This window comes from Peromyscus eremicus, chromosome 14, assembly GCF_949786415.1.
Source record: "Peromyscus eremicus chromosome 14, PerEre_H2_v1, whole genome shotgun sequence".
Classification (NCBI taxonomy): domain Eukaryota; kingdom Metazoa; phylum Chordata; class Mammalia; order Rodentia; family Cricetidae; genus Peromyscus; species Peromyscus eremicus.
The window spans coordinates 62,097,010-62,123,353 of record NC_081430.1 but is presented as its reverse complement, the minus strand read 5'-3'; the positions used below and the strand labels follow the sequence as shown (position 1 = coordinate 62,123,353).

The 26,344-nt window shown below is 40.6% G+C and overlaps 3 gene segments (V, D, J or C); all 3 read left to right on the top strand.

Moving 5' to 3' along the window:
• Positions 1 to 4,611: 4,611 nt before the first annotated feature.
• On the top strand, positions 4,612 to 5,867 carry LOC131923902 (Ig heavy chain V region 3-6-like; the record flags this gene model as incomplete). The annotated part of the segment is given in 3 exon segments: positions 4,612 to 4,696; positions 4,779 to 5,087; positions 5,848 to 5,867. Coding segments are annotated over 3 exon segments (372 nt in total), but the record flags the coding sequence as incomplete, so codon positions are not given.
• Positions 5,868 to 18,886: 13,019 nt separating this feature from the next.
• Positions 18,887 to 21,348, top strand: LOC131923952 (Ig heavy chain V region 3-6-like). The segment is given in 3 exon segments: positions 18,887 to 18,929; positions 19,017 to 19,318; positions 21,271 to 21,348. Coding segments are annotated over 3 exon segments (423 nt in total).
• Positions 21,349 to 24,525: 3,177 nt separating this feature from the next.
• LOC131923951 (Ig heavy chain V region VH558 A1/A4-like) lies at positions 24,526 to 25,784 on the top strand. The segment is given in 3 exon segments: positions 24,526 to 24,571; positions 24,656 to 24,966; positions 25,683 to 25,784. Coding segments are annotated over 3 exon segments (459 nt in total).
• Positions 25,785 to 26,344: the final 560 nt, after the last annotated feature.

The window sequence follows — 26,344 nt, the reverse complement described above, 5'->3', positions numbered from 1 at the left end:
TTTTATGAAGATGATAGAGACCTTTAAAGAGGAAATTAAAAATTCCCTTTAAGAAATGGAAAAAAAGACAAATAAAAACTTGGAAGAAATCAATAAATCCCTTAAAGAAAACCAAGAAAATGTAATCAATGTAATCAAACAGGTGAAGGAAACAGTTCAAGACTTGAACATTGAAATAGAGGAAATAAAGAAGACACAAACTGAGAAAATGCTGGAAATGGAATGTCTGAGTAAATGAACAAGAATTGCAGATGCAAGCATATCCAGCAGAATACATGAGATGGAAGAGATAATCTCTGGTGTTGAAGACATAATAGTAGAAATAAATTAGTCAGTCAAAGAAAGCATTAAAGCAACAAAGCCATAACACAAAAACGAATAGGTAATTTGGGACTCCATGAAAAGACCAAACCTAAAAATAATAGGGATAGAAGGAAAAGAAAACCAGCTGAAATGCACAGAAAATATATTCAACAATATCATAGAATAAAACTTTCCCAACCTAAAGAATGAAATGCCTATGAAGATACAAGAAGCTTACAGAACACCAAATAGACTTGTAACATGAATCTTAAAAGGTCTTATTAATGAAAATAAACCTAATGCCAGTTATTGGGGCGAATGCTGGAAGATCAGAGAAGCAGAACAGGCCACAGCTAACTTCACCTCATCAATTCCTCAGCTGTTCTTGTTTCCTCCGGTTGTGGTGGCGCATGCTGGTAGGATTTGCTGAAGGAGGCAGAGGCAGGAGGATCACGAGTTTGAGGCCAGCCTGGACTATACACTTTTTCTCAGGGTTATGGATGATGGTTAGGGTTGGGGGTGGAAGAAAATATTAGACTCAGTATTCTAAAAAAAAAAAGAGAGAGAGAAAAAAGGGAAAAGAAGAAATGGAATGGATAGGTATAAGATATTATGGTAGATTATTGTATATACTAGTATACAAATTTAGTAAAATAGCAGCCTTAGATAATTTGTACTGTAATTTGCACTGTTATGGATTCTTATATGTTGATACAAATGTAAACTATTTTTATATTTCTGTTTAAGATAATTTGTATATTGATACAAATACAGAACTGTATTTGTTAATAATGTACATATATTTCTACTCTTATTTGAAATATTTGTATATTGATACAAATGTAAATTTATACCTGTCATACTTTATGTATGTTCTACTTCTGTTTAGGATATTCGGTATATTGATATATATTTAAGATTATTGTCATATTGCATATCGCACTATATATTCCTACCTCTGTTATAAATATCTTGTGTATTGTCACAATTTTGAAGTCATCGTTCTTTACCATACATTTGCTTATAGACTGTTTACCTTGTTTACGTGAAGCCTTAGTCCTTAGGTTATTTCGTTAGATAAGACTTATAAATTTATAGTCACCTATGCTTGTCATCTCTATAGTTACGTTAGTTAGGTTATCCAGATTTACGGATACATAGGTCAGATGGACAGGTAATCTTCAAACACTTCATAGTATCCCATAGAACCTTCCCTAAAATTCACCACATACTAGGTCACAAAGCAAATCTCAACAGATATAAAAAAATTGGAATAACCCCCTCTATCTTATCGGACCATCATGGATTAAAGTTAGAATTCAACAACAACACAAATTGCAGAAAGCCTGCAAACTCAAGGAAACTGAATGCGCTCAACTGAATCACCACTAGCTCAAGGAACAAATAATGAAAGAAGTTAAAGACTTCCTAGAATTCAATAAAAATGAATGCACAATATACCCAAACTACAAGAAACAGAACTAATACTCTCCACTACTTGAGTGACCAAGAATCTGAGACTAAATAGTCCAGGAACCTAGGAAAAGAATAAATATTACTGTTCTATAAAAAGAAGATCACAATAAAATTATTCACAATGACATTCTTCTACACTCAAAGATCAGTGTCTTGCTCAACCATCATCAGAGAAACTTCCTTCTCCAACAGAAGGGAACACATACAGAGACCCACAGCAGGACAATATTCTGAGAGTGAGAGACCTTGGACACTCAGCACTATGTGAGATGTCTTCATCAAATCCCTCAGGGTCGTGGAACACTGAAGAAGAAGAGAGAAGAGTATAAGAGCCAGAGAGGAGAGACCCATCAAGGAAATAAGGCCTCTAAATCAAAAGGATAGTTGCACATATAAATTCAGAGAGACTGAGGAAGGATGCACAGGGCCTGCATGGGCCTGCACTAGATGGGGTCCTAGAGCTGAAATGATAAGTGCAAAGAGGCACCTATCCCTAGCCCAGAAGCTATCTCCAATTGATAACCACCTGAAAATGGAAAAACAGTTTTCTCTAAGGGCATCTCCCTGAGGAAACCACCTACTCTTAAGTGTAGGCTGCATGTCCTGTAGTAGATGGCCATCAGAAATCATATTCAAATGCATTTTGGAGGTTCCTTGTCTCATAATACTGCATGGCTTTTGGTCATTTAACTTATTTGTTTATTTGATTATTTCTTATTTCATCCTACATTTCCCTTGAATATATACTATTGTTTCTAATTTTTGGTTCTTATGGGATTGCATAGTGTGCAAATCAGGAGGTCTCTGCATCTGCACCTGTTTCTTGTGACCTTTCTTGGGCTCTTTTCTTCTGTTTGTTTCTTTTGACTTGATCGGATATGTTAGTTTTTGTTTGATCTCATTTTATTTTATTTTATTATTATTCATTAGAAGCCTGTATATTTTCTGAAGAGAGACAGTGAAATGTAGCATGAATCTTAAATCGTCTTATTAGTAAGAACAAACCCAAAGCCAGGTATTGGGGTGAACGCTGGAAGACCAGAGAGACAGAACAAGCCACAGCCACCTCACCTTGCCAATTCCTCAGCTGATCCTGTTTCCTCAGACTGGAAGCCTCTGAGTCCTCATCCAGAATGAATCTCAGCTGAATTGCTGCTAAAAGCCTAAAAGCTTAATCAGGCTAGTTTCTGGTCCTCACACCTTACATATCTTTCTGCTTTCTGCCATCATTTCCTGGGATTAAAGGCATGAGTCACTGTGCCTGTGTTTCCAATGTCGCTTTGAACTCACAGAGATCCAGATGGATCTCTGCCTTTGGAATGTTAGGATTAAAGGTGTGTGTACCACCATTTTCTGGCCTCTATGTCTATCTAGTGGCTGTTCTGTCCTCTGACCCCAGGTAAGCTTATTAGGATGCACAATATATTGGGGGACACAATATATCACCACAGTGAGATGGTATGTCTGAATGGGAAGAGAGGTCTTCCAGGTCTGGAGAAGTCCCACAAAAGACCACCAGAAATATGCAATTAGCAAGAGTGTTTAATTCACGGGGATACAAAAAGGTCCAGTGTGCTGGTGTCCTACATCTAGTCAGCACAAAGGAAAGATGGCAAAGACCCCATGAGAAGCTTGCAGGCTTCTTTTATACATAGCTACAGGAATCTTAAAGGAAGTAAAATCATTCTCTCTATGACTTTCATTAGCGACAATTGTTTAGGGATAGCAAGGGCAGAACTTTCCATTTGGGCCAGCTGCAATGAGTCTCAAGGTCTTGTCCTTATTTGGTGGGGGCTGGTATGTGCAGTTTAATAGGAAAATTGGCTGTCAGGGGCATCATCAGTGATTGATTGTCCTTTGTTCCTGGATCTCTCAGTAACTTCCTGCTTAGAATCAAAAGGCATGAATGAGGCCTAGTGAGGCCTAATTCTTAACTGAATTATTTGGAGCCTGTTATTACGTATGCCTGGCTTTCTCAGGAATCAGGATAAATTGTATGAGAAAAAAATCTATATTCAATGAAAAAAAAAAGATTTGACCATAGGTAGAAACTACAAGAAAGATGAGAACAGAGGGAAGGACTCTTATGGTGGCCAAACACTGATACATGTTGCAAACTCCAAGAGGAGCCTCAGTCTGTATAGAGACCTGAGCCAGAAGAATGTCCTATTGATTTTAATCCTTAATCTCTGTGGTTGAGCTATCACACACCTGCTCCATTATTCTGTCACATGTCTAACCTGGGTGGGCTTGAACCAGGACAGGATAAAAAAAATGAATGGGATCCCTAAGAAAGGTTCATGGTATGAAGAATTGCAAGCTGCTTCTCTCAGCATGGGTTTCCTCTATATTTCCAGACTGGATGGTTTAAGAAGTAGATTTGGACCTTGTCCAACAACAACAGGACAGTGTGCCAAATTCCCGGAAAGAAGGAAACCGATCTCATCGGTGAGAAAAGGAAGAAAAGCAGGAGCAGTGTGGGCATACTAATCAGAAAGACAGTGCTCAGGAAACTAGTGTGAAAAGAAGGTTGGCACAGACCTGAGACAGCAATAGTACAGGAGCAGAATGGAGGAGGGGAGGGTGGACTAGGAAGTGGAGATGAGGACTTGCCAAGGTGTGTTTCTTGTGATCCCTGTCGTCCCCATGCTCTCTTATTCCAGACTCATAGTACAGGAGGGCAAAGGAAGTGATGACTACATTGTAATAACCAAGCAGAGTCAGTATCCACCCTCCCCATTTCTAAAGACAAGGCTGACTCCCCACATGCAAATACACCTTCTAGCTCTAAGTTAAATCCCTCCTGGACTGTGGGAGCTCACATCTCTCTCACAGGAGGCTGACCTCTGAGCAAAAGGAGGTGTAGCCTAGAAGATGACACTGTTGGGTCTTCTGTACCTGGTGACAGCCCTTCCTGGTGAGTGTTACCATTTCATACATGTGTCCATGAGGGGTTGTGACAACCTGTGATTGACAGAATTGTCTCTTCTTGTCTGAAGGTGTCCTGTCCCAGGTACAGCTTCAGGAGTCAGGACCTGGCCTGATGAAGCCCTCTCAATCACTGTCCCTCACCTGCTCTGTCACTGGTTACTCCATCACCAGTAGTTACTACTGGCACTGGATCAGGCAGACCCCACGGAAGAAGCTGGAGTGGATGGGGTACATAAGTTATGGTGGTAGCACCAACTACAACCCATCCCTCAAGAGCCGCATCTCCATCACTAGAGAAACATCCAAGAACCAGTTCTTCCTGCAGCTGAACTCTGTGACCACTGAGGACACAGCCACATATTACTGTGCAAGACACAGTGAGAGGACTTCAGCATGAGCCCAGACACAAACCTCCCTGCAAAGGAGGTCTGGACCAGCAGGGGGCGTTCAGCTTTAACCAAGCCCAGGAACTCTAAGACTTCAGAGCTGGAAAGAAAAAAATTGTGGTTTTCTCTGTTTTGGGTTCTCATTCCCTAAGGCCTGGGAGGCTTTGGGGTCATTTTTCTCTCTGATTATGAAAACTGTGTTTTTGTAATGTCACATTGCTTATTTCTCATGTTTACCTGATGTGGTTTTCTGCAATATTCTACATCTGCACTTAAAAAGCAAAAGTGTCTTAGGAAGGTCACAGAAGTACTGGGAGTACCTTTGTGATGGGGAGCAGCAGATCTCTATGGTAGGTGGGAAAGGTCAGCCCTGGAGGAAATAAATGGTTAACACAGGTCTTCAAAACATGTTTTTATCATTGCTGAAAGAATAATCTCAGATAGTATTTATATTTATATAGTAATTCTTCTTTTTGAGGGTAAATCTTTGAGCTTTAGGACTGATATACTGTACCACTGAGCTAGGCTTTAGACACATTTTGTTACTTCAATTCAATATAATTATTATTCGTTGAACCTTATCCTAGATTTCTAATTATTATATTTTAACCTTTACCTAATTTCCTATAAAAATATAAATAATTTATGCAAAGACAGGAAGAAAGTTTACAAATAAAGAGTATAGTAATATCATGCTGAAATCTTATACTTCTATGTAAAACTAGAAACTCATACTAAGTAAATTTTCAAGTTTTTTTTAATCCATCTTACTTCTCTATTCTTTTTTAAATACAGTTTCATGTAGTCCAAGCACACCTCAAGCCTACGAATTTCCTGCTCCAACCTCTTGCTTATCATACAATGGTGGAGATGAACACAGGGCTTCAGGCATGCAAAAACTATTCTACCAACTGAGCTATGTCTCCAGGATAATAAGTGATACTTTGATGCTCTCCAAGGACTACAGACTAGAGAGACTATGCCTTGCCATTTTTTTTTCAAAATACATCTGTGATATCAACACTTATCAACTCATGACACAATTATGTGAGGACATATTTATGTGAATGTTTTAGTAGAGGGAGGAGCCACAGTTTCTTGGATTGATTAAATTTCAAAAAAAAAATAATTGAAGTCTCAAATATCTAATGCTTGGTACTACAAGTGCCACCATTGGGGAGAGAAGTAATCCAGCCACAGAAAAAGGAAGATGTAAAATGTAGTAGCCCACTAGGTTTCCTAGTGGCTGTACCCAGCAGGATTGCATAAGAGGTTGGTTGGACCATGGGCTTGGGTACCAAGTGTCTGTAATGGTCTAATTAGCAAGGAATAGGTCTTTTGCTTTACCCCTTGGCAATGTTATAAATAGACCTAAGGAATCAAGTTCTGGGCCAGTGCATAAGGATTCAGGCCCACCTGAGGCTATCCTGTGTGTTCTCTGTTTTCTCTTCCCTCTTTATTTCTAACTAAGTCTCTTATCCTTCATTCCTCAAGAGTCCCTGGGGTAAATAATGGTGGGTCCTAGTCCACCACAGATGGCACCTGAACAGAGACAAAGAAAAAGATAAAAAAGAAAAAAGTAACCCTAGAACTTTGTGAAAGGATTGCAGGGACGTTGTGAGTGTAGGCATGCCGATAAGGAATTGAAAAATGAAGGCAATGGTATTTTATTCTCAGGTGTATATGGTAAATTGTGAAATGCTGTGAGGCTGCAGAGTAAGATTCTGTCTATACAGGATCTCTCTCTCTCTCTCTCTCTCTCTCTCTCTCTCTCTCTCTCTCTCTCATATCTATAAAAAATAAGGAAGGTAGAATGCAGTAATATAGTGAAGGAAGAAATTTAGAGTTAGGTAGGAAATAGAAATATAATGTAAGAATATTAGGAAGAAAATTTAGCAGAAAGATAAACAACTAGACAGAGGAACAATGGGGCTACGAACACAACTGGGAAAAAAAATCCATCTTCTTTGAGTTGTACCAGCAGAGGAAAGCTCTTCTTTGAGCTCACTGGGTAGAAAAAAAGATTCCTATGGAAGCTTTGGCCTGGGGACACCAAAAATGCTGAAAAAGCAGAAGAGGAAAGAGATTTCCCCTGCATGAGCTGTGGACAGAAGCAAAACTCCTCTGCTCCTTCAGCAGTGCAACATCTTACCCTCAGAACTAGTTCCCTCCTGGCCATGAAGCCAAAAAAGTTTAGAGAACAGAAGTCTTAGGAAAAACTTAATCTTTCTCTTTCACACTAAAAAGCTCTCTTAAAAAACTTAATCTCTCTCTTAAAAGCCTTTCAGAACTTTGTTTTCTTTATGTAAAGGATAAAAATAAGAATGACCTAGAGATAATTAGTATGGCAAATCACCTGTGACAAACCTCTTAAAACAGCAAAACCTCTCTAAGTTCTGTCCTTCTTTCAGGTTTTAAAAATCCTCCCTGCAATGATGGAGGCAGGGCTTGACTTCCCAAAAACCTCTCTTCTAAGCTCTGTCTCTTCAAGCTAGTAAAAGGGAGCAGTCAGAATCCCCTGAGGAAGTGCTTGGGAGAAGCCACAGAGAGCAGGAAACTGCTGGCTAGGAAGAAGGCAGTAAATCCTGAACCTCTCAGCTGCAGCTGAGCTGAGGCATCAAAGATTTTGTTTCTGAGTGAGCATCTATCAGAATAAAAAGGTGTTCCTAATCATCCTAATGCAAAGATCCCCTGAAGCAATACAAACCCTCTCTGGTAGCATTGTATCCTGGCTTTGACCAACAACCGTGAGGCTACTGGTCACCACCTCCAAGTTGGAGTGCATTTGGGGGATACTAGGGCTCCGGCAGTTGTCAACAGCTTCCTCAAGCTTGGAGCTGAGGCAGGAAGGTGCAGGACCCGAGAGAAAACTACTAGTGTACAAGCAAAGCCAAAGCCAGTGGGAACAGCAAGATCTCCTGCCTTCCTGTAAGCCTGGGCTTGGTAGGTGGGGCTATGCAGTGTTCACAGCTGCAAAAAGAAATCTCCTTGAGAAAAGCTCTTTCCTATCAGAGAAAGGACCTTTCTGAGAAAAGCTTTGTTTTCACTGACTCCCGGTGAGGAGAGGATATGAAAGCCCTGAAGTCAGGTTATTGCCTCTTGTGATAAGCTCTGTCTGAGAGCACATGGACAATCCATTGGGTGACAGGGACAGGTGAAATGTAGGGAGGTACACCTGTCCTAATGTGAGCTTAGGGAGAACAAAACTCTTCCCTAATAACAAGCAGATCGAGATGTCTGTCTGGGAGAAAAATCTCTCTGAAGGAGCTGTGGGAAATCTCTATTTTAAGTGCTTTGGTTTCTGACTGTCTGGCCAAGGCAAACACAAACCCCAAGGGAGGCTGATATCCAGAGTACTCGCCTCACACTCACTCTAACTGGGTAGTTGCTATTCTATCCAGGGGCCAGTATCAGAGTAAAGAAAAATGCCTGTTGGGCCAGCTCAGGGAGAGCAGAGATCTCCCACTGTCCCATAGTTGAAAACCTAAAATGCTTGGTTCAAACCTCACAGGCAAAAACTTTGAAAGCAAACCTGGTAAAGGGAACTGGAAGTTGACTCCCAGACCCAAAAAGAACTATGGGAAATGGAGTCTGTAAGGAAGCTTGTAACAGCGGACTGATATTGAAAGATGCATTTTGGGAAAGGTAGTTTTTTCACTAAATATGGCAACATTGCCTGGAAAAAACTTTTTTTTTGGGCTCAAAAGGACAGTCATGGTAAACTTAAAATACAGCTTTTAAAAGAATAAGAAGAAGGAAAATAGTTTAAGAGTTTGTTGAGTGTTAGTTCCAAGGAAAAATTGTACAAATACAGAACTTGGAACATTGTGGTTTTTGGCTCCTTTGAGAAAATACCTTATAGCTGTGCAGAGAGATTTTTTATGGTAGTTGTATTACAAAAAAAAGCTACCTATATGTAGTGGGTAGCCATTCTAGCTTTGATCTGGAAGTTCCAACCCCCATTGAGGCTTTGGTAACTGTCATGCCTACAAGGCGGGGCAAAGAGAGGACCCTGAAGACTCAAGATCTGGATGTGCCACCCTCTCTTGGTTCCTGGACCCTGGATGATAGAGGTAGACCGAGCAGAGTTCTCCAGAGAACACTGCCTGACTGTGCTACATCTTCCCCAGACCCTGCAACCTACCTATCCCTTCATTTGTAAGTTATGCCACTAAATAAACCTCCCTTTTAACTACGTGGAGTGGCCTTAATAATTTCACCAGTATCTGGTGCCCAACGTGGGGTGCCATTTGTAGCTGGAGAGTTTTCTCTCCGGGTCCCTCCAAGCCCTGGCAGTCCCTTAGCCCACTTATAAAATAAACATACAGACACTTATATTATTTAAATTGCTTGGCCGTTAGCTCAGGCCTATCATTGTCTAGCTCTTACTCTTATATTCAGCCCATTTCTATTAATCTATACTTTGCCACGTGGCTTGTGACTTACTGGTACCTTACATCTTCCTTGTCCTGGCGGTGGCTGCAGGCAGTCTCCCCGTTCCCTTTCTGTTCCCTCAATTCTCCTCTCTGTTAGTCCTGCCTATACTTCCTGTCTGGCTACTGGCCAATGAGTGTTTTATTTATTAACACATTTGCCATACAGAACATCCCACAGCACCTATAAGAGCAATCAAGTCACTTACAAATATATTAAACTTTCAAGACAAATAGTTTAGCAGGGGAACTTGCTGAATGATTCAGATCTGGAACCCACCTCCAACTTAGGCAATTACTTTCTCCTGAATGGGAAATTGACTATTATGGAATGACTAGTTATGCAATTCAAAAACAAAGTATTCCTTAAAAAGTTTTTTCTTCCTATCGCTTTTCTTTCTTTTTGGGTTTGTTGTAAACTGAGATAGCTCTTAATAGAGTTGTTATAATACAATATTTGCTAAATCCCAGGGTTGAGAGTGCTGTTAAAGAATTAAACTATTGTTTCAAACTCTCAAGAACTTTTAGAATAATATCAAAGCTGACTATAAACTCTGAAATTTACTGTAAACTCTGAACTTCAGAAATGATTTGCATACTTCTGGTCTTGTTAATAATTTAGCTAAAAAATCTTTTCTAGGTGTTAAGAAATATCTTATAGATGTTTGCTTAATATTAAGTTAGTTCTGTTATATGTAAAGTGATAATAGTTAAGAAATCTCTCACAGATATCTTTTCTTTTTTTTGACTCAGAATTATTCTTTATTTCTTTTTTTTTTTATTTTGCAATACAATTCAGTTCTACATATCAGCCACGGATTCCCTTGTTCTCCCCACTCCGGCCCCCCTCACCTGCTCCCCAGCCCACCCCCCATTCCCACCTCCTCCAGGGCAAAGCCTCCCCCGAGGACTGAGATCAACCTGGTAGACTCAGTCCAGGCAGGTCCAGTCCCCTCCTCCCAGGCCGAGCCAACCAACCCTGCATAGGCCCCAGGTTTCAAACATCCAACTCATGCAATGAGCACAGGACCAGGTCCCACTGCCTGGATGCCTCCCAAACAGATCAAGCCAAACAACTGTCTCACCCATTCAGAGGGCCTGATCCAGTTGGTGACCCCTCAGCCATTAGTTCATAGTTCATATGTTTCCATTCGTTTGGCTATTTGTCCCTGTGCTTTATCCAACCTTGGTCTCAACATCTTTCTCGATAATTGGACTCCCAGAGATCAACCTTCTAAATCTCTTCTAAGTATTAAGAAATCTTTAAGTGTTTGAATAGATTTACAGAATTTCTTTAAAACATGTAGTAATAAATGGCCATGTTAATTGCAGATATAATTTTAAATAAGATAAGAAGTATATTTGCTAAGGTAGTACAAGAAGTATATTTATTAAGGTAGTCCTATAGAATGTAAGACTTAGCTAAGGTTTATAAAGCAGTCCTATAGAATGTAGGTTTAAATAATTCATAGATTTAGTAAATAATAATAATAATAATAATAATAATAATAATAATAATAATGATGTAGGTTTATCCATAGCAGACTTGGCAGTTCCAGAAACCACCAGTAATAACAAGAAACAGCTCCAGAGACCGCTAGCTTCAGAAAATGCAGCCAGGTGTCCATAGCTGAGACCCGTGAAGCATCCTAGTTTCCCAAACAGCAGATGCCAAGAGCCAGGGAAAGCAGAGCCAGCACTTGGTGGCGAAGGTCTGCAGGCTTTGGGCTGTGAAGAAGCTGAGGTGAGAAATGGACATGCTAAGCCATGAGAAAGGCAAATGGCAGGCAACATCTTGGAAAGCCTAGCAGCGATGCGACGCCATGGGAAAAGTGAACTGCAAGCAGAGAAGCGGTGAACAGCAAAGGCAGCAGAGACCAGACTGCTTCCAGGGCCGGAGAAGCAGTGTTAGTGCTGGATGAGCAGCTGGAGACATGCAGGAACTGCTGAATTCTCCAGGCTGAACAGCCAGACCAGGGATCTGCGACCAGGAACTGGTTTGCTGAGCACTGGGACCGTCAACGATGCAGGTAATGGTTTTCCCTCCAAAAGCCAGGATTGCTGTAGGAGAGCCACAGTTTCAGCGCATGGCAGCTGAAGGAACCTTGAGCCCATATGGCTGTGAGGTGAAGCACTATAGCCTGGTCCGGGAGCGACTCGGTTGAATTAAGTTGAAAGAGCTAGCTAATATAAGCTGGAGCCATAGGCCATACAGATTGCAATTAATAAAGGCCTCTATTTTATAAGTGGCTGCGGGACTTTGGGTGGGAGAGTTTTGTCTGGACCATGGGACCGGGTGGGAAGGAGAAACTTAGCCTATATATCATGCCCACTTGCAGATATAGTTGATTGCTGCTGCAGTTATAATTCCCTGTGAATGGCAGTCTCCGTCTCTTTCAGCCTTCCAAAACAGACTTAATATCAGAGGATCTTCTTATATTGTATCTACAGGGAGCTTCCAGGCCCCCAACCCTGATTAGTGACCTTTAAGGCATCCAGTGTCATGAACAGAGCAGCTACCAAGTTCTATGAATACCTAGTGGGCAGTCAGTGGGAAGATAGCCATGGGTTATAAAGTAATATTGCAAATGTGTGTTCGTGTTTCTACATTCCCTTGGTTCTTTCCCTGAGAACACCCTTCCTAGTGCAGGGAATAAGTTCTACATTATACAAATGACTAAGACAACTAGATAATAAGAATATTGATTCAAATCAGGTGAAAGAATAGACGATATTTTTATGGAGACCAGACTGTGAATCGACAAAGTCATAGCAGAGCATCAATTTCTCTAATCACCAGAGCAGTGAAAACTAAAGTCACAAGGAGATGTCACCTCCCACCTGTGGATGTGTTCAAGGTGAGATGTGTGTTCACTTCTGTGACTGTGCTGATGGTTAAACAAGTTTCCATGTGTATGGATGCTTAGCACGTGAGACTACAAATATGTAGCTTTCTCCTATCAAGTACATTTTCTGAAAATAAAACATGTATCCAAACTTGCAGGAACTACTAGAATGAAAGAAAATCAAAAGAGTCCCCACCACAGTGAGGGGACATTGAAACTTCACCAGACACATCTGACTCTGACCAAGAGCTGTCCCAGGTGTCCAGCACCAAGAAGCACAAACCCAGGCACTAGGATGACACACCAGACCTGAGCTTCATCCAGAAATGTGACAGTGTGTGATGCCTTTTCAATTGTATGTTTTTTAAAAGGAGACCACATTACTAGATATAATGTATGACTTGTGTACAAAAAAGTATGAAATGGATAAAGTGTGGTGAAACTTTAACTAGAAAAAGTATATAGAACAACTTCATGATTTCAGCCAGATCTTCCCATCAGCTCTAAACACAGACCAGTCACCATGGAAATGTGACTTATATGGGTTTTTATTGTTGCTCTTATAAAAGGTAATTTATAGGGAAGAGATTCTCTTTGTGTAAGAGGACATGAGTAAGTGAGATAATGGATATATGTGACAGATTTCTGACTATGGTTCTCTGTGTTTTCAGGAGTCCAATGTGAGGTGCAGCTAATAGAACCTCATGGCAGCTTGGTACAGTTAAACAATCTTGTGCAGCCTCTGGATTCACCTTCAGTGATCACTGGATGCACTGGTTTCGTCAAGCTCCAGGGAAGGGGCTGGAATGGGTAGCAACTATAAAATATGATGGAAGTGCAAGATACTACGCAGAGTCTGTGAAGGACCAATTTACCATCTCCAGAGACAATTATAAGAACTCATTGTACCTGCAAATGGGCAGTCTGAGAAATGAAGATACTGCTATGTACTGCTGTTTTACACAGAGAGGAAGGAATTGTAAGCTAAGACACAAACCTCCCAACAAGGTGTTCAAGTCCAGCAGGGGGCACTGAGCACACAGGGAGCTCCAGGTCAGCAGCAGAAGCAGCAAAGGGACATGAGGGGTTAAAATACTCTATGTCTGTTGATTTCAAATCGTAGATCACATTTCCCAGGATTCCTCTATACAGGCATAACCTCTACTAATCTTTGAAATAAATAAATCTCTAAACAAGTCTGTCTTCAGTTCTGATGTACACATTTAAATACACAACACACTGTAAACAGAACAAAATGCTGAGCACTACTCAGAAAAGATTTGACTCTGCTGTGAGTACCAGGATCACATGCTGAGGAAGCATGGAACCAGCCATTAGTTTTAAAAACAAATGAAGTTGGGGGTGAGGGGGTATTTGATTTTCTTGATTATTGAAAGACATGTCATATGTTCCAGAAAGAGCTGGGAGAATCCAGGCCCAGGTTTATTGTTGACACCATGACTAACAAGTTAATAAGTGCATCCTGAGGTAAGATATGCTTATAATTTTTTTAAACAGTATTATCGGATATACTATAGACAATGCCAAATCCCACCATCAGCACCATTGTATTGTGCCTTGCCTCTGTGCCTTGCTTCTAATACTGACTGTCCTTTTGCATAAGGAATTGTTAAACAGTGAGTAGATTTTCCTTCATGAATTTAGAGAGTTTCCCCCTGTGTACTGAAATCCAGAAGACAGCCTGTCTGTTCCTCAGAACTCTGCTGCACCCATGAACCTAGATTGACCAAGGAGGCAAGAGACAGATGCTCATCCTATCTACCTCAAAGGTGCAGAACCTCCTATGGTGATAGGATGATGACCTTCTGGCAATGTGCATCTTCCCTCTGCAATGAATGATGTTTGGGTCTAACTCTGGGTTCCAATTGGAGATGCCTATTAGTCTGCCACACCTGTGCTGCATACAACAGCTTACCTCCTCAGACTGCAGAGGATGTATTGTTCACTACTGACTTACATGGCATTGTCCTTATGTTAGTTAATTAATTACAACAAGTGTTATCATGTAATCCTTCCAGTACAACCAAGGAGTAAATGAAGGAATACAAAATAGTATAAAAATATGGGAAATATGGGTATCAAGAGTTGCTAGAAATTTCACTTGAATGTCTAAAAATGTGTGAACACAAATATTTAAACTGCCATCTTTTGCTGCTGAAATGAAGGAAATCGCTAAGCACAGGAAAGTTTACTTTTCTCACAGATTCCTTAGTGCCTTTGATTTCCTACATTTTCTATGAAGTCTAATGAATTCATCAGTAAAAGGTGCATACAGAAGTCCTTTAGGTAAAACTGATTCATGGTATTCTAATGACACATCACTACATTGTATCATTTTCCATGAACTGGACACAGCTGCCATTGTGGACAAGAATAGGAACTTCATACTAATGGAGCCAGAGCAGTGTGAAGATGGGGGTATTTCCTGTGAGTGTTGGTATCTCCCTTCTGCAGAGAACCTCCTTTCTCTTTCCTCATTTTAACATTCAGTCATTTCTATTGTGGGAGGGAGCAGCTCGTAAGCATCATGGTAAGTGATAGAGGTGCAGGCCAGAGGGTTGTAAAATCTACCACAGCAGGCTTTCTATAACTATACACATCACCCAGAGGTTAAGAGTTTATCCCTGTGGTGTTAAGGCAATGCAAAGGAGCTCATTGAGAGAAATCAGTGCAGCTGCCTGGGAAAGTATCCACTCCCAAGTCGCACACCCTGTCAGAATTTTACTGACTGACACTTTAAAGGATCAGACTATGATCAGTCAGGTTCCAATCTCAACCTCAATCACCGTGACCTTCCTCACTCTGCTTCCCTGCTGCTCTGATCCTCAGCAGCGCAAAGAGCTCCAGCAGACAATCCTGAGCTGACAGTTTTGTTAATGGTTCACGGTTCACGTACCCAAAAGACAGAGAGAGCATCCCAAGTATGTGGAGTGTGAAACTCAATACAAACACATAAAGGGGGTTCTTTCTTGATTTGTTGGCAAAACCTACACAGTTATCTCCTAAGCCATTGAAAGGCCAAGAATGAATTCCCCCTACAGACAGACAGCAGTGGTGCTTTGAGAAATTCACAGGGTTTTCAAGGGATGGAAACACAACTATTACACAAACAGCTAATAAGCTTTTCTTACAGTTTTCAACATCTTGATCCAAAGTGAATTGCAAATTAAAAAAATAGATTTAGATTTCATCTTATCCCTGTAAGAATGTCATTTATTAAGGAAACAAATGGCACCAAATGTTGATGATTAATGGGAGAAAGGGTAATCACAATGCATGGTTGGTGAGAGTGTGAACTGTTGCTGTCCCTATGAAATTTTGTCTGAATTTCCTCCAAAAGTTAAAAATAGAAATGTCATGTGACCTAGCTACATCACTCCTGGGCAGACACCGAAGGACTCACTACTGCAAAGATACCAGATCTTTTTTATTCAGTGTTTCCCTCTTCACGGCATCTGAGAACTGGAATCAGCCTAGAGGCCCATCAGCTGATGAATGGACAATAAAGATATTGTTGAAGCCTGTCTTCTATTCTATGGAGGAACCTGCCTGACTCCATTTTAAAGGCGGGAGCCATTATGCTGTATTTTCAAAAATAAATTTTTATTTGCTGTGAGAGTTGAGTTGCTCTCTGTTTCCTGGAAACTGACCTTTCCCAACCCATGACCTCGATTTGTTTTTGAGAATACCCTGACCCTTGCTATCTAATCAAATGGAGGGTGGCCATATGATGTTTTTTCAGGTTTTTGTTTTTTCCTTATTGCCCCATTGACTCCATTAGGTAAAACTATTCAGGATTTTACTCCTCAGAGGGTCCCAAGAGGTGGATTCAGGGATGCTCTCTTTAACCTGACTTAGAGGCAGTAACTGACCTGGTCTTGGGTGCACACCAATAGAAATCAAGCTTGCCTCAAATTTGGCAAATTGTGATCTTGATTTTATTCTTGCCCTTGGAATTAACACTATCTGTACAAGTATTCAGGTTAATACTCCTTCTCATTAAACTCCTTAGATCATTCATGGCAGATTCAACAATAATACAGGATAGCCAATTATATTTCTAACAAAACAGTATGTTTAATATTTCTAATTGCCAATGAAAGTGATAATCCCTAGTCTGTGATCAGAAATGTTGTGTGCCTTTAAATGATACAGTCTCCATCAACTCCTGTATTTGTTCTTGTACCTCCTGTCAAGAATGAATTATGCAGAGCCAGAATTGAAAACCCAGATTCACAAGAGAGATCTTTAAGTCTTAAGGGATTGTGGTGGAGAGGATAGATCTTCTACAGGAAAACTAAATAGCTTAGATAGTTGTGAGTGCACCGGGGGACAACTAGAAGGGAGGATCAAAGGGGAGGGTGAGGAAAAGGGGAGCAACAGAGAAAATAAGGGGAAAGAGAGCTAAAATTAAGGGCCATTTGAGAGGTAGTATGGAAACCTAACACAGTAGATGATTCCAAAGGAGAAAACTAATACCAACATAAGCTAAAACGCCTTGGATTTATAATGGTATCCAGCCTCAAGACATGCTAGGTCAGTGGTGGAAAAAGCTTCTGGGAGTAATCAACAATATATGAATTGGCAAAAGACCCCTACATGAAACAGAACCCGTACTTTATATTACTGAGTGACCAAGAATCTGAGACTAGATAGTTCAGGAACCTAGGATAAAAATAAATATTATTGTTCTATAGAAAGAAGATTACAATAAAATAACTCTCAATGGCATTCTGCTATACTCAAAGATCAGTGCCTTGCTCAGCCATCGTCACAGAAGCTTCCTTCTGCAGTGGATGGGGACACATACAGAGACCCACAGCCAGAGAAAATTCTGTGAATGAGAGACCTTGGACACTCAGCACTATATGAGATATTTTCATCAAATCCCTCCCCTCAGTGCTCATAGAACACTGAAAAAGATGACAAAAAAGCATAAAAGTGAGATGTGATAGAAGGACCAAGGAAATAAGGCCTCTAAAGAAACAGGATAGTTGCACATAAAGATTCAGAGACACTAAGGCAGCATGCACAGGGCTTGCATGGGTCTGCACCAGATGGCATCCTAGAGCTGAAAGGAGAAGTGACACATGCACCTATCCCTAGCCCAGAAGCTATCTCCAATTGATAACAACTTGCAGATGAAAATTCAGTTTTGCAAAGGGAGTCTGACTGAAGAAATCAGCTACTCTCAAGCATAGGCTGTATTTTCAGCAATAGACGGTCATCAGAAATCAAGTTCAAATGCATTTTGGAGGTCCCTTGTCTCATAATATCACATGGCTTTTGTTATTTTATTTATTTCTTATGTTATCTGACATTTCCTTTGATTATATAGCATGTCTTCTAATTTTGAGTTGTTATGGGATTCCAGGGTGTTTACATCAGGAAGTCTCTGCATCCGCACCTGTATCTTCTGACTTTTCTTGGGCTCCTTTCCTTCTGTTTGTTGGTTTTGTCCTGTTCAGATGTGCTAGTTTTTGTTTGAACTCAATTTATTTTATTTTATTATTGTTCATTAGAAGCTTGTTGGTTTTCTAAAGAGAAACAGCAAGATGATGTATCTGGATGGGACGGGGAGGGAGGACTTGGGAATTGAAGAGGGAGGAGAAACTCTAATTGGGATATATTATATGAGAAAAAAAAACTTTATTCAAGGAAAAAAGACTTGCCCATAAATTAAAAACTACTACGAGGATGAGAAAAGAGGGAAGACTCATATTTTGCCCAAGCACTGACACATGCTGCAAACTCTAAGAGGAGCCTCAGTCAGTACAGAGACCTGAGGCAGGAGAATGTCCTCTGTATCCATAGTCACTGTGGCGGGGCTATCACACACCAACTCTGATGATACTATCATGTGTCTAACCTGGTGCCCTGTGACCCAAGACAGGATACAGAATGAATGAGATCCCCGAGTGACGTTCAAGGTGTGCAGAGTTCCCAGCTGCTTCTCTCAGCATCTTTTTCCTCTACGTTCCACAGACTGGATGGAGCAGGAAATATGGTTGGAACCGGTGAAGCAGCAATATGACACTGTCCCAATTTTCCAGGAAATATGGAAACCCATCTCATGTGTGGGAAAAGGAAGAAAAGCAGGAGCAGTGAGGGCTTACTAATCAGAAAGACAGTGTTCAGGAGTCTTGTGTGAAAAGAAGGTTGGCATTGACATGAGAATACAAAAGTACAGGAGGTGGGGAGGATGGACTAGGAAGTGGAGGTTGGTTGTGCCAAGGTGTGTTTCCTGTGATCCCTGTAGTCCCCATGCCCTCTTATTCCAGACTCACACTACAGGAAGTCAGACACAGTGATGGCCTTATTGCAATAGCGAAATGGAGTAATATCCACCCTCTCCCTTTATAGACAAGGCTGACTCCCCACATGCAAATGCATCTTCTAGTTCTAAGTTAAAATCCCCTCCTGGACTGTGGGAGCTCACATCTCTCTCACAGGAGGCTAACCCAGAGGAAAAGGAGGTGTAGCCTAGAAGATGAGACTGTTGGGACTTCTGTACCTGGTGACAGGCCTTCCTGGTGAGTGTTAACATGTTCGTAGATGTGTTTATGAAGTGTTGTGACAACCAACCTATGATTGACAGAATTGTCTCTTCTTGTCCGAAGGTATCCTGTCCCAGGTACAGCTTCAGGAGTCAGGACCTGGCCTGGTGAAGCCCTCTCAATCACTGTCCCTCACCTGCTCTGTCACTGGTTACTCCATTACCAGTGATTACTGGAACTGGATCAGGCAGTCCCCAGGGAAGAAGCTGGAGTGGATGGGGTACATAAGTTATAGTGGTAGCACCTACTACAACCCATCCCTGCAGAGCCGCATCTCCATCACCAGAGAAACATCCAAGAACCAGTTCTTCCTGCAGCTGAACTCTGTGACCACTGAGGACACAGCCACATATTACTGTGCAAGAGGCACAGTGAGGGGATTTCAGCATGAGTCCAGACACAAACATCCCTGCAGAGGAGGTCGAGACCAGCAGGGGGCGCTGAGCTCTAGCTCAACCCAGGAACTCAAGACTGCAGAACTGGAAAGAAAAACTCCTTGTTTTCTCTGTCTTTGCTTCTAACTCCCTAAGGGCAGGGAGGCTTTGGGGTCACTTCTCTCTCCGATCACTAAAACTGTGTTTTTGTAAAGTCACATTTGCTTATTTCTCACTGGGACTCTCAAGATGGTGTTTGTGGTAATATTTCATGTCTTTTTGGTTATGAATCTTGCCTTTACCAGCAGTGGCATCTCTAGTCTTAGGAATAATTTTTTTAACGAAAACAGCTTTTGAAACACAGCTGACTTTGACATTATACTTGTTTTCCCATTAAGAAATAAATTGTCCTTTCTATTCTCCATGCCCTCCACTTTGAGATACCTCTGTATGTCAGAGTACTTTCTAGAGTACTGACACAAAGCAGTTGCTGTTATGCCTAAGGAATGTGTCATAGACTGGATGGGGTTCACACATCACTGAAGCTTTATTACCCACCCTGTAATGCAGGGCAGGGATTTCATGAGGTCAACTGTGCATGGCTCAGCTCTAAGGACTTTGCTCTCAGGGGGTGTTTCATTCCAAAAGTTGGTATATTTTGTACAAATAGTATATAGTTTTTCATTGTGATTAAAAACATTATATTAAACAAGTACTCATGTGTTTACACCAATAATTACTATTTTTAAATGTGTCAGTGAAGAAACCACCTGAAATACAGCAAAGAACTATAAGTTATGTGTGCAGATAAGCCTGGGCCTGCACCATTAGTGTTTGAGCTGTGATTGGTGATCTCCTCTTACAAGGTTTCATAGGAATTGAAATCTAACCCAAGTGCAGACACTAAAACACAGTGCCTCATCCAAGAGATAAAATCAAATCGGATATAGCATATGCCCCCTACCCAATTGACAAGATTGACAATCAGTTCTGTGACTTTTTTTTCAGATTATGAATGATCACTAGGAAAATTCCAAACAACCCCAAGATGAGAGATAATGTGTAAAAAATATCCCTGAAATTCTCATAGAGTCACAAAGAAGGCGGCACCATGTGCATAGTGGTGGGGATCCCCAAAACCCTGCACTGCACAGCTGTCTGTACAGTGTTAGGACCTGGTTTCCCTAAGGCCACCCACAGACCAAAGATCAGAGATAAAGACACAGGGACTCAAAGATGAGATTTCCAAAGATGAAAAACTAGATGGACATCCAACTAGGTCAGCCAGGATGCACAGACTGTCCTCAGTTGTGAGGATTCTCTAATGATGGTCATGCTTCCAAGTAAGCAGTGCAAAGTGGTCATGGGAAGAATTCACAGCCTGGAGGATGAAGGAAAGAGAGGAGGCCATCTTCATGTTCACAGAGCAATGTCTAGATGGCAGGATCCACATCATTTCTGACTTGTATCAGAGATGGTTAAAAAGGCAGGGATCAAGAAACTATCCCTGGGATCTGTGCCTCTAGTTCTTCTAGTCAACACCAGGTAAATCACCCTGTCTTGGAGCAACAACTGACCTACACTCTGCTCACCTTTTATATACTCTAGTGACTCCACCATGAAGAAAACCACCTTGTCTTAGACTGAAAAGCTGAGCCCTGGTTGAGGTGCCCTCATCTTTTTACAGGAGTCTACATCAAATTTTGTATGTTCTGGAACTGCTTTTCGGCCTGGTGGCTGCTCCCTACAGTGAGTGTCACAGCATTTAAGGAAAGGAAACTGGGCATGTGGCCCAAGTTTGAGTTTACTATTGATGGTGATGTTCACTATTTTCAGGCGAACTGTCCCAGGTGCAGCTGCAGGAATCAGATCTATCCTCATAAAACCTTTGCAGACCTTGTCACTCACCTGTACTGTCTAGATTTATGTAACCAACCATCATTTTCTTTGGGTCTAACAGCATCCAGGAATTTAGAATATACTGGTACCATACTGTGGACTACTGGAGACACAGTTTGTAATTGGGACTTCAACTCTAGCATCACTTATCAGTAGGAATACCTCAAATAGCCATTTTCCTTGAATCTGCATTATCTGCCATGTCTACTGTTCCAGAGAGAGACACTGGAGGAGACTTCAGTGTGAACTCAGACAGAAACCTCCCTACGAAGGAGCTCAGGAACAACAGAAGCACTTAAGAACTGAGTAGCCTACTCAGAACTACTAATTGCCCCTCACATCATAGGCAGTACTGAATTGCCTTTATTTGCTTCCTCATAAAAAAGCTTATGTCCGATTACATTTTAGACTATGTGGTTTCCACTTCCTGTTCAAAAAGTCTTCTAAGGAGCCTTTGCTGTGTCATAATCTATGATAATTACTATTTGCTTAATCTCTAATAAGCGTATCATTATTTCCTCATGGTGCATGTAAGATATCCCTTTGCCACTTGTTATCGTATGGAATAAATATAAGAATAAAATTTCTATATTTTTCAAAAAGGTCTGCATTTTTAAGACTTGGTAATGATCACAGGGAAATTTAAGTAGTCTGAAAAACTTTCAATTTAATTCCTCTCATGGGGAGTAGAATCCAGATCTTCCACGAATTAATGTTATTACCATAGATAGATGGCGAAAAAAGTCGTTTACTCTTCCAGCTTCCAGTGGGTTAATTCTCTAATAGGGTAGAGGTAATTAACATTTTTCGTACAATGCATATTGGGAATATGCATGCTTGTAAAGATTAATTTAAACCCAATGTCCCATGTAATGATTCCTTTGAAGATGTTGCTTATGCCCTGGGCTTGTGGAAAAGTCTGAGTGACCATTGTGCACATGCCAGTGACATCATCTACACTCTGTGTTCTAACTCCCTTCCATTGGCAACAGAGTTTCCTTATCACAGTTTTCTGCTTTTTTTGCTGATATTTTCTTGTTAACATTGGCTCCACATTCACTACAATGGAACTCTTTGTTGTGGGTAAAGGTACGAAAGCTGGAATGTTTATCTGAGAATTAGAAAAGCATCTTTGGGAGAAATGATGTTTGATGTTGCTTCATTTGAATTACATATTTCAGGTCTTTGTAACAGGAAAGAGAATTTACTTATTCAGGCAGGCCTTATCCTTCTCAGGATAGCATTATAATGACCAAGCTATGTGCAAGATAGTTTGGGGAACAAACAGACTATAAAATATGGAGTTAATGAGATCAAGACAAACACAACTCTTCAGATAGCACAGTGGGAAGGTGAAAACCAAGGGAATCACAGTCTGTTGCCTAATGCCAGGGTGAATCAGCTCATATAGCTGCCAGTGACATGTGATGACCACAGTGAGCCTGCAAGTTGGGCACACTCTGGACACCAGGAGTCTGTGGGTTAACTTCTCAATATCTCCCAGGTATACTATAGAACAGAAATAGATGTATGAGCAATATTAATGGATGTGAAATGAGCTTTTTTCTCCTAGCATTTAGACAAGTAATTCTTCAACAATGATATAAGTCCAATTGATACAATCCTTGTAAGCACCAGCACTTACTTACCAAGCCAGGGTTTCCTGATAATGGTCAGTGAGAACTGAATTGTAACCAGGCCAGAATGGAGGAGCAAAGCAAGACTGATGCTGTGACAATCCAACATTTTATACTTTTATCAGAAACAAAATATAATGGCAGGTATTAGAATTGTTACCATAGTTTCAGGATGCAAATATGCTTGTAAGTTAAAAGGATTTAAAATATTAATGTCTAAGACCAATTGTCCTGTCAAGCTTCTGTATGCTTCATAGACTTCTAGGGAACATAGAGAAACAGAGGTATCTTGAAAGTTTTCCTGCCTGAGGGAGCAGCTTGGTTTATCAGGAACTGGAAGGTACACAGTACTCCAGGAACTATAGACTCTAACCTGAAAACCTATGACAGGTGCCTCTTATGGCAGCAAGACTAGACCAACTACATGATTTTCTGCCAAATATGATGACCCTGAGAAAACAAGATGCTTATTTTTCTTAGGCACAGTGATTTGGCATGTTGTAATTATCTGTAGTGACTCTATAGTATCAGTAGATGATGTGGATTTGGATCCAACTATCAGCAGAGAAGACGATGGCATTAAGAAGAATATTAATAACAATAGAGGCACTTAAAATCAATGTCTGGTACATCTGTTCAGTCTCTCCAGAAAATAAGAGCTATTTTTCTCTGCAGCTGAGCTCTGTGAGCATTGAAATAGCATTGATATGGTATTGTTCAAGAAAGTAACTAAAACTTTGGTGTAAGTTTTGACATACCAAACTGCAAGGGAGCTCAGGATGGACGGGCCCACAGTGGAGCCAATAATCAACAGGACAGAAATGAGATAAGGCATGGAAGGATCCCAACAGCCTCTGTGGACTCCTTTCTTAGTCTATTAGCTGAACAACATCTGCTATCATTGATATGTGAAGTTTCTAATTTTCAAACACATTAAAAATATTGCTAAATATTTCACAGACTTTTTATTTTCTTGATTATTGTATTAAGGTTTATTCATTTATTTCTGATTTTTGAAAAACATGTTTTTTATGCAATGTATTCTTATCAGTTTCCATACCCAACTCCTCTCAAATCCTTCCCATGTTGTTACACTCAACTCCACAACCTTTCCTTCTCTCTATAGAAAGCGAACACATAGACAAAATTAAAAGGATTTTACAATGAAAATAAAGGAAAAAAACACCAGGAATACACACCTCCAACCTGCTGGAAAAGAAAATACTAATTACTTACACATTAAAGATTACAAATTCTGCTAATTTAGGAGTTTTTGAAAATTCCATTCACATTTATCCTCATCACTATGATGACTTGTAAATCAATTTTTGTCAGAAATAGGACTAAATGTCTCAGGTTGGGATTCTGTTTTTAAACTGAGAGATTAGGCCTTGATGTTAAATCCACAGGGCTGCAAAGGTCTCAAGAATGGATACTTCCTCAAACAGGATTAGGATTTAGACATTAGCATCCCGTTGCTTGCCAAGGTTTCCTCTACCTCTTTCTTCTCCAGCTGGACTAGGTCCTTATCTAAGAAGTGTATTGCCTCATGAATATGTAAATCATGTGAGTATATTGTGTTAAATACACAGATGTCCACACCCCACAACAACATATGATCAGTGTTCTCTCCACAGTCACTGAGCACACAAGATCCTCACCATGGAATGGAGCTGGATCATCCTCTTGCTGGTGGGAGTAGTTACAGGTAAGGGCCTCCCAAATTCCAGACATGAGGAGGGGGTCATATACTCAGGTAGTTATAATATCCACACTGCCTTTCTCCCCACAGGTGTCTACTCACAGGTCCAGCTGCAACAGTCTGGAGCTGAGCTGGTGAGGCCTGGGGCCTCAGTGAAGTTGTCCTGCAAGGCTTCTGGCTACACCTTCACCAGCTACTATATTACCTGGGTGAAGCAGAGGCCTGGACAGAGCCTGGAGTGGATTGGATGGATTTATGCTGGAAGTGGTAGTACTAACTACAATCAGAAGTTCCAGGGCAAGGCCACACTGACTGCAGACACATCCTCCAGCACAGCCTACATGGAGCTCAGCAGCCTGACCTCTGAGGACTCTGCGGTCTATTACTGTGCAAGAGACACAGTGTTGCAACCCACATCCTGAGTGTGTTAGAAACCGTGGAGGAGCAGGAAGCTGCCCTGGGACTGAGATGACAGAGATCAGCCTGGAGACTTGCTCAGAAATAATCATTCTGAGTGTCCCTTTATCAGTAACTTCACATTCCTATTAAGTCTTTATCAACTTTTCAAAAGCACATTAGAGAATGAAGTGATGCTGGTTCAGGATGCCCTACTGTGCAGAATACCTTGACTAAATCTTTATCAGTGACCACCTCCATTCACATGCTCTTCTTTAATGAAAGAAAAGATAACAAGCTCTGGCGACATATTATGGTACATATATAAATAGATAGATAGATAGATAGATAGATAGATAGATAGATAGATAGATATCCATTAAATATAAATATAAATATATATATATATATATAAAACCATTAAATATAAGAGACTAGAACTGTTGGTGGATGTGCTGTGAACACCCTATAATATGAATTTGGCCAGTAAAATACAATCTAAAATATCAGGGCAAACTAAGACCCCTTTCAAAATTCAGTTTGATGTACTTAACACCACAACGAACACTTCATTGGAAGTTGTCACCATAGATTTGTGGGGAGTCACTTTACATTTCCTCATAAATCTAATTTTGTATATTTATTTATGAGTAAGTCTCACCCTGAATTGCTTTTGGTAATAGTAATCAAATTTCTTATTGTTTTAGATTTGGAGATGTAGCTGCATGTCATCCTGTGGAGTCCCCAGGGTGTGGAGTATGCAAACTTTGGCAACATTTTGGGTTTGGGGCCAGAGCAGTGGGATTCAAAACTGGGAATGTAAGAGACTAGTTGACATTATCCAAAGCCCTGTGTGTTCATTACCCTGTTTCATGAAATTGGACTGTCTTTGTCTCAAGTTTGAGACTGACATTGACTGACATTGAATGGATGTCAGTGTATGGTGCACAATGATCTCCCTCCCCCCCCCCCCCACATACACACACACACAAAAAAAAACACTCAAAGAGAGATACACACATACATGTGCAGCAAGGCCCACTTAGAACTTTTCTTGATTCTTGGCTCTGTTATAGCTTTGATACATCTGCTTCCAATCATTTCTGTCTATGTGTGTTTTTTTTCTTTTGTTTTATTTTCAAATTAAGAGAATTCATATAAATTTTGGCTACACAAATCAAGAACAAAATAATACTGCCATTGATAGCATGGCTGTAATCTGAATATTTTCAGATTAAAACAATAATAACAAAAAAAAGAAAAAAGAAAACAACACAGTGGACAATGAGATTCTCTGTTGTAAACAGTTTCATTTTCTATCATCCATCTATCATCTATCATCTATCTATTTATCTATCTATCTATCATCTATCTATCTATCCA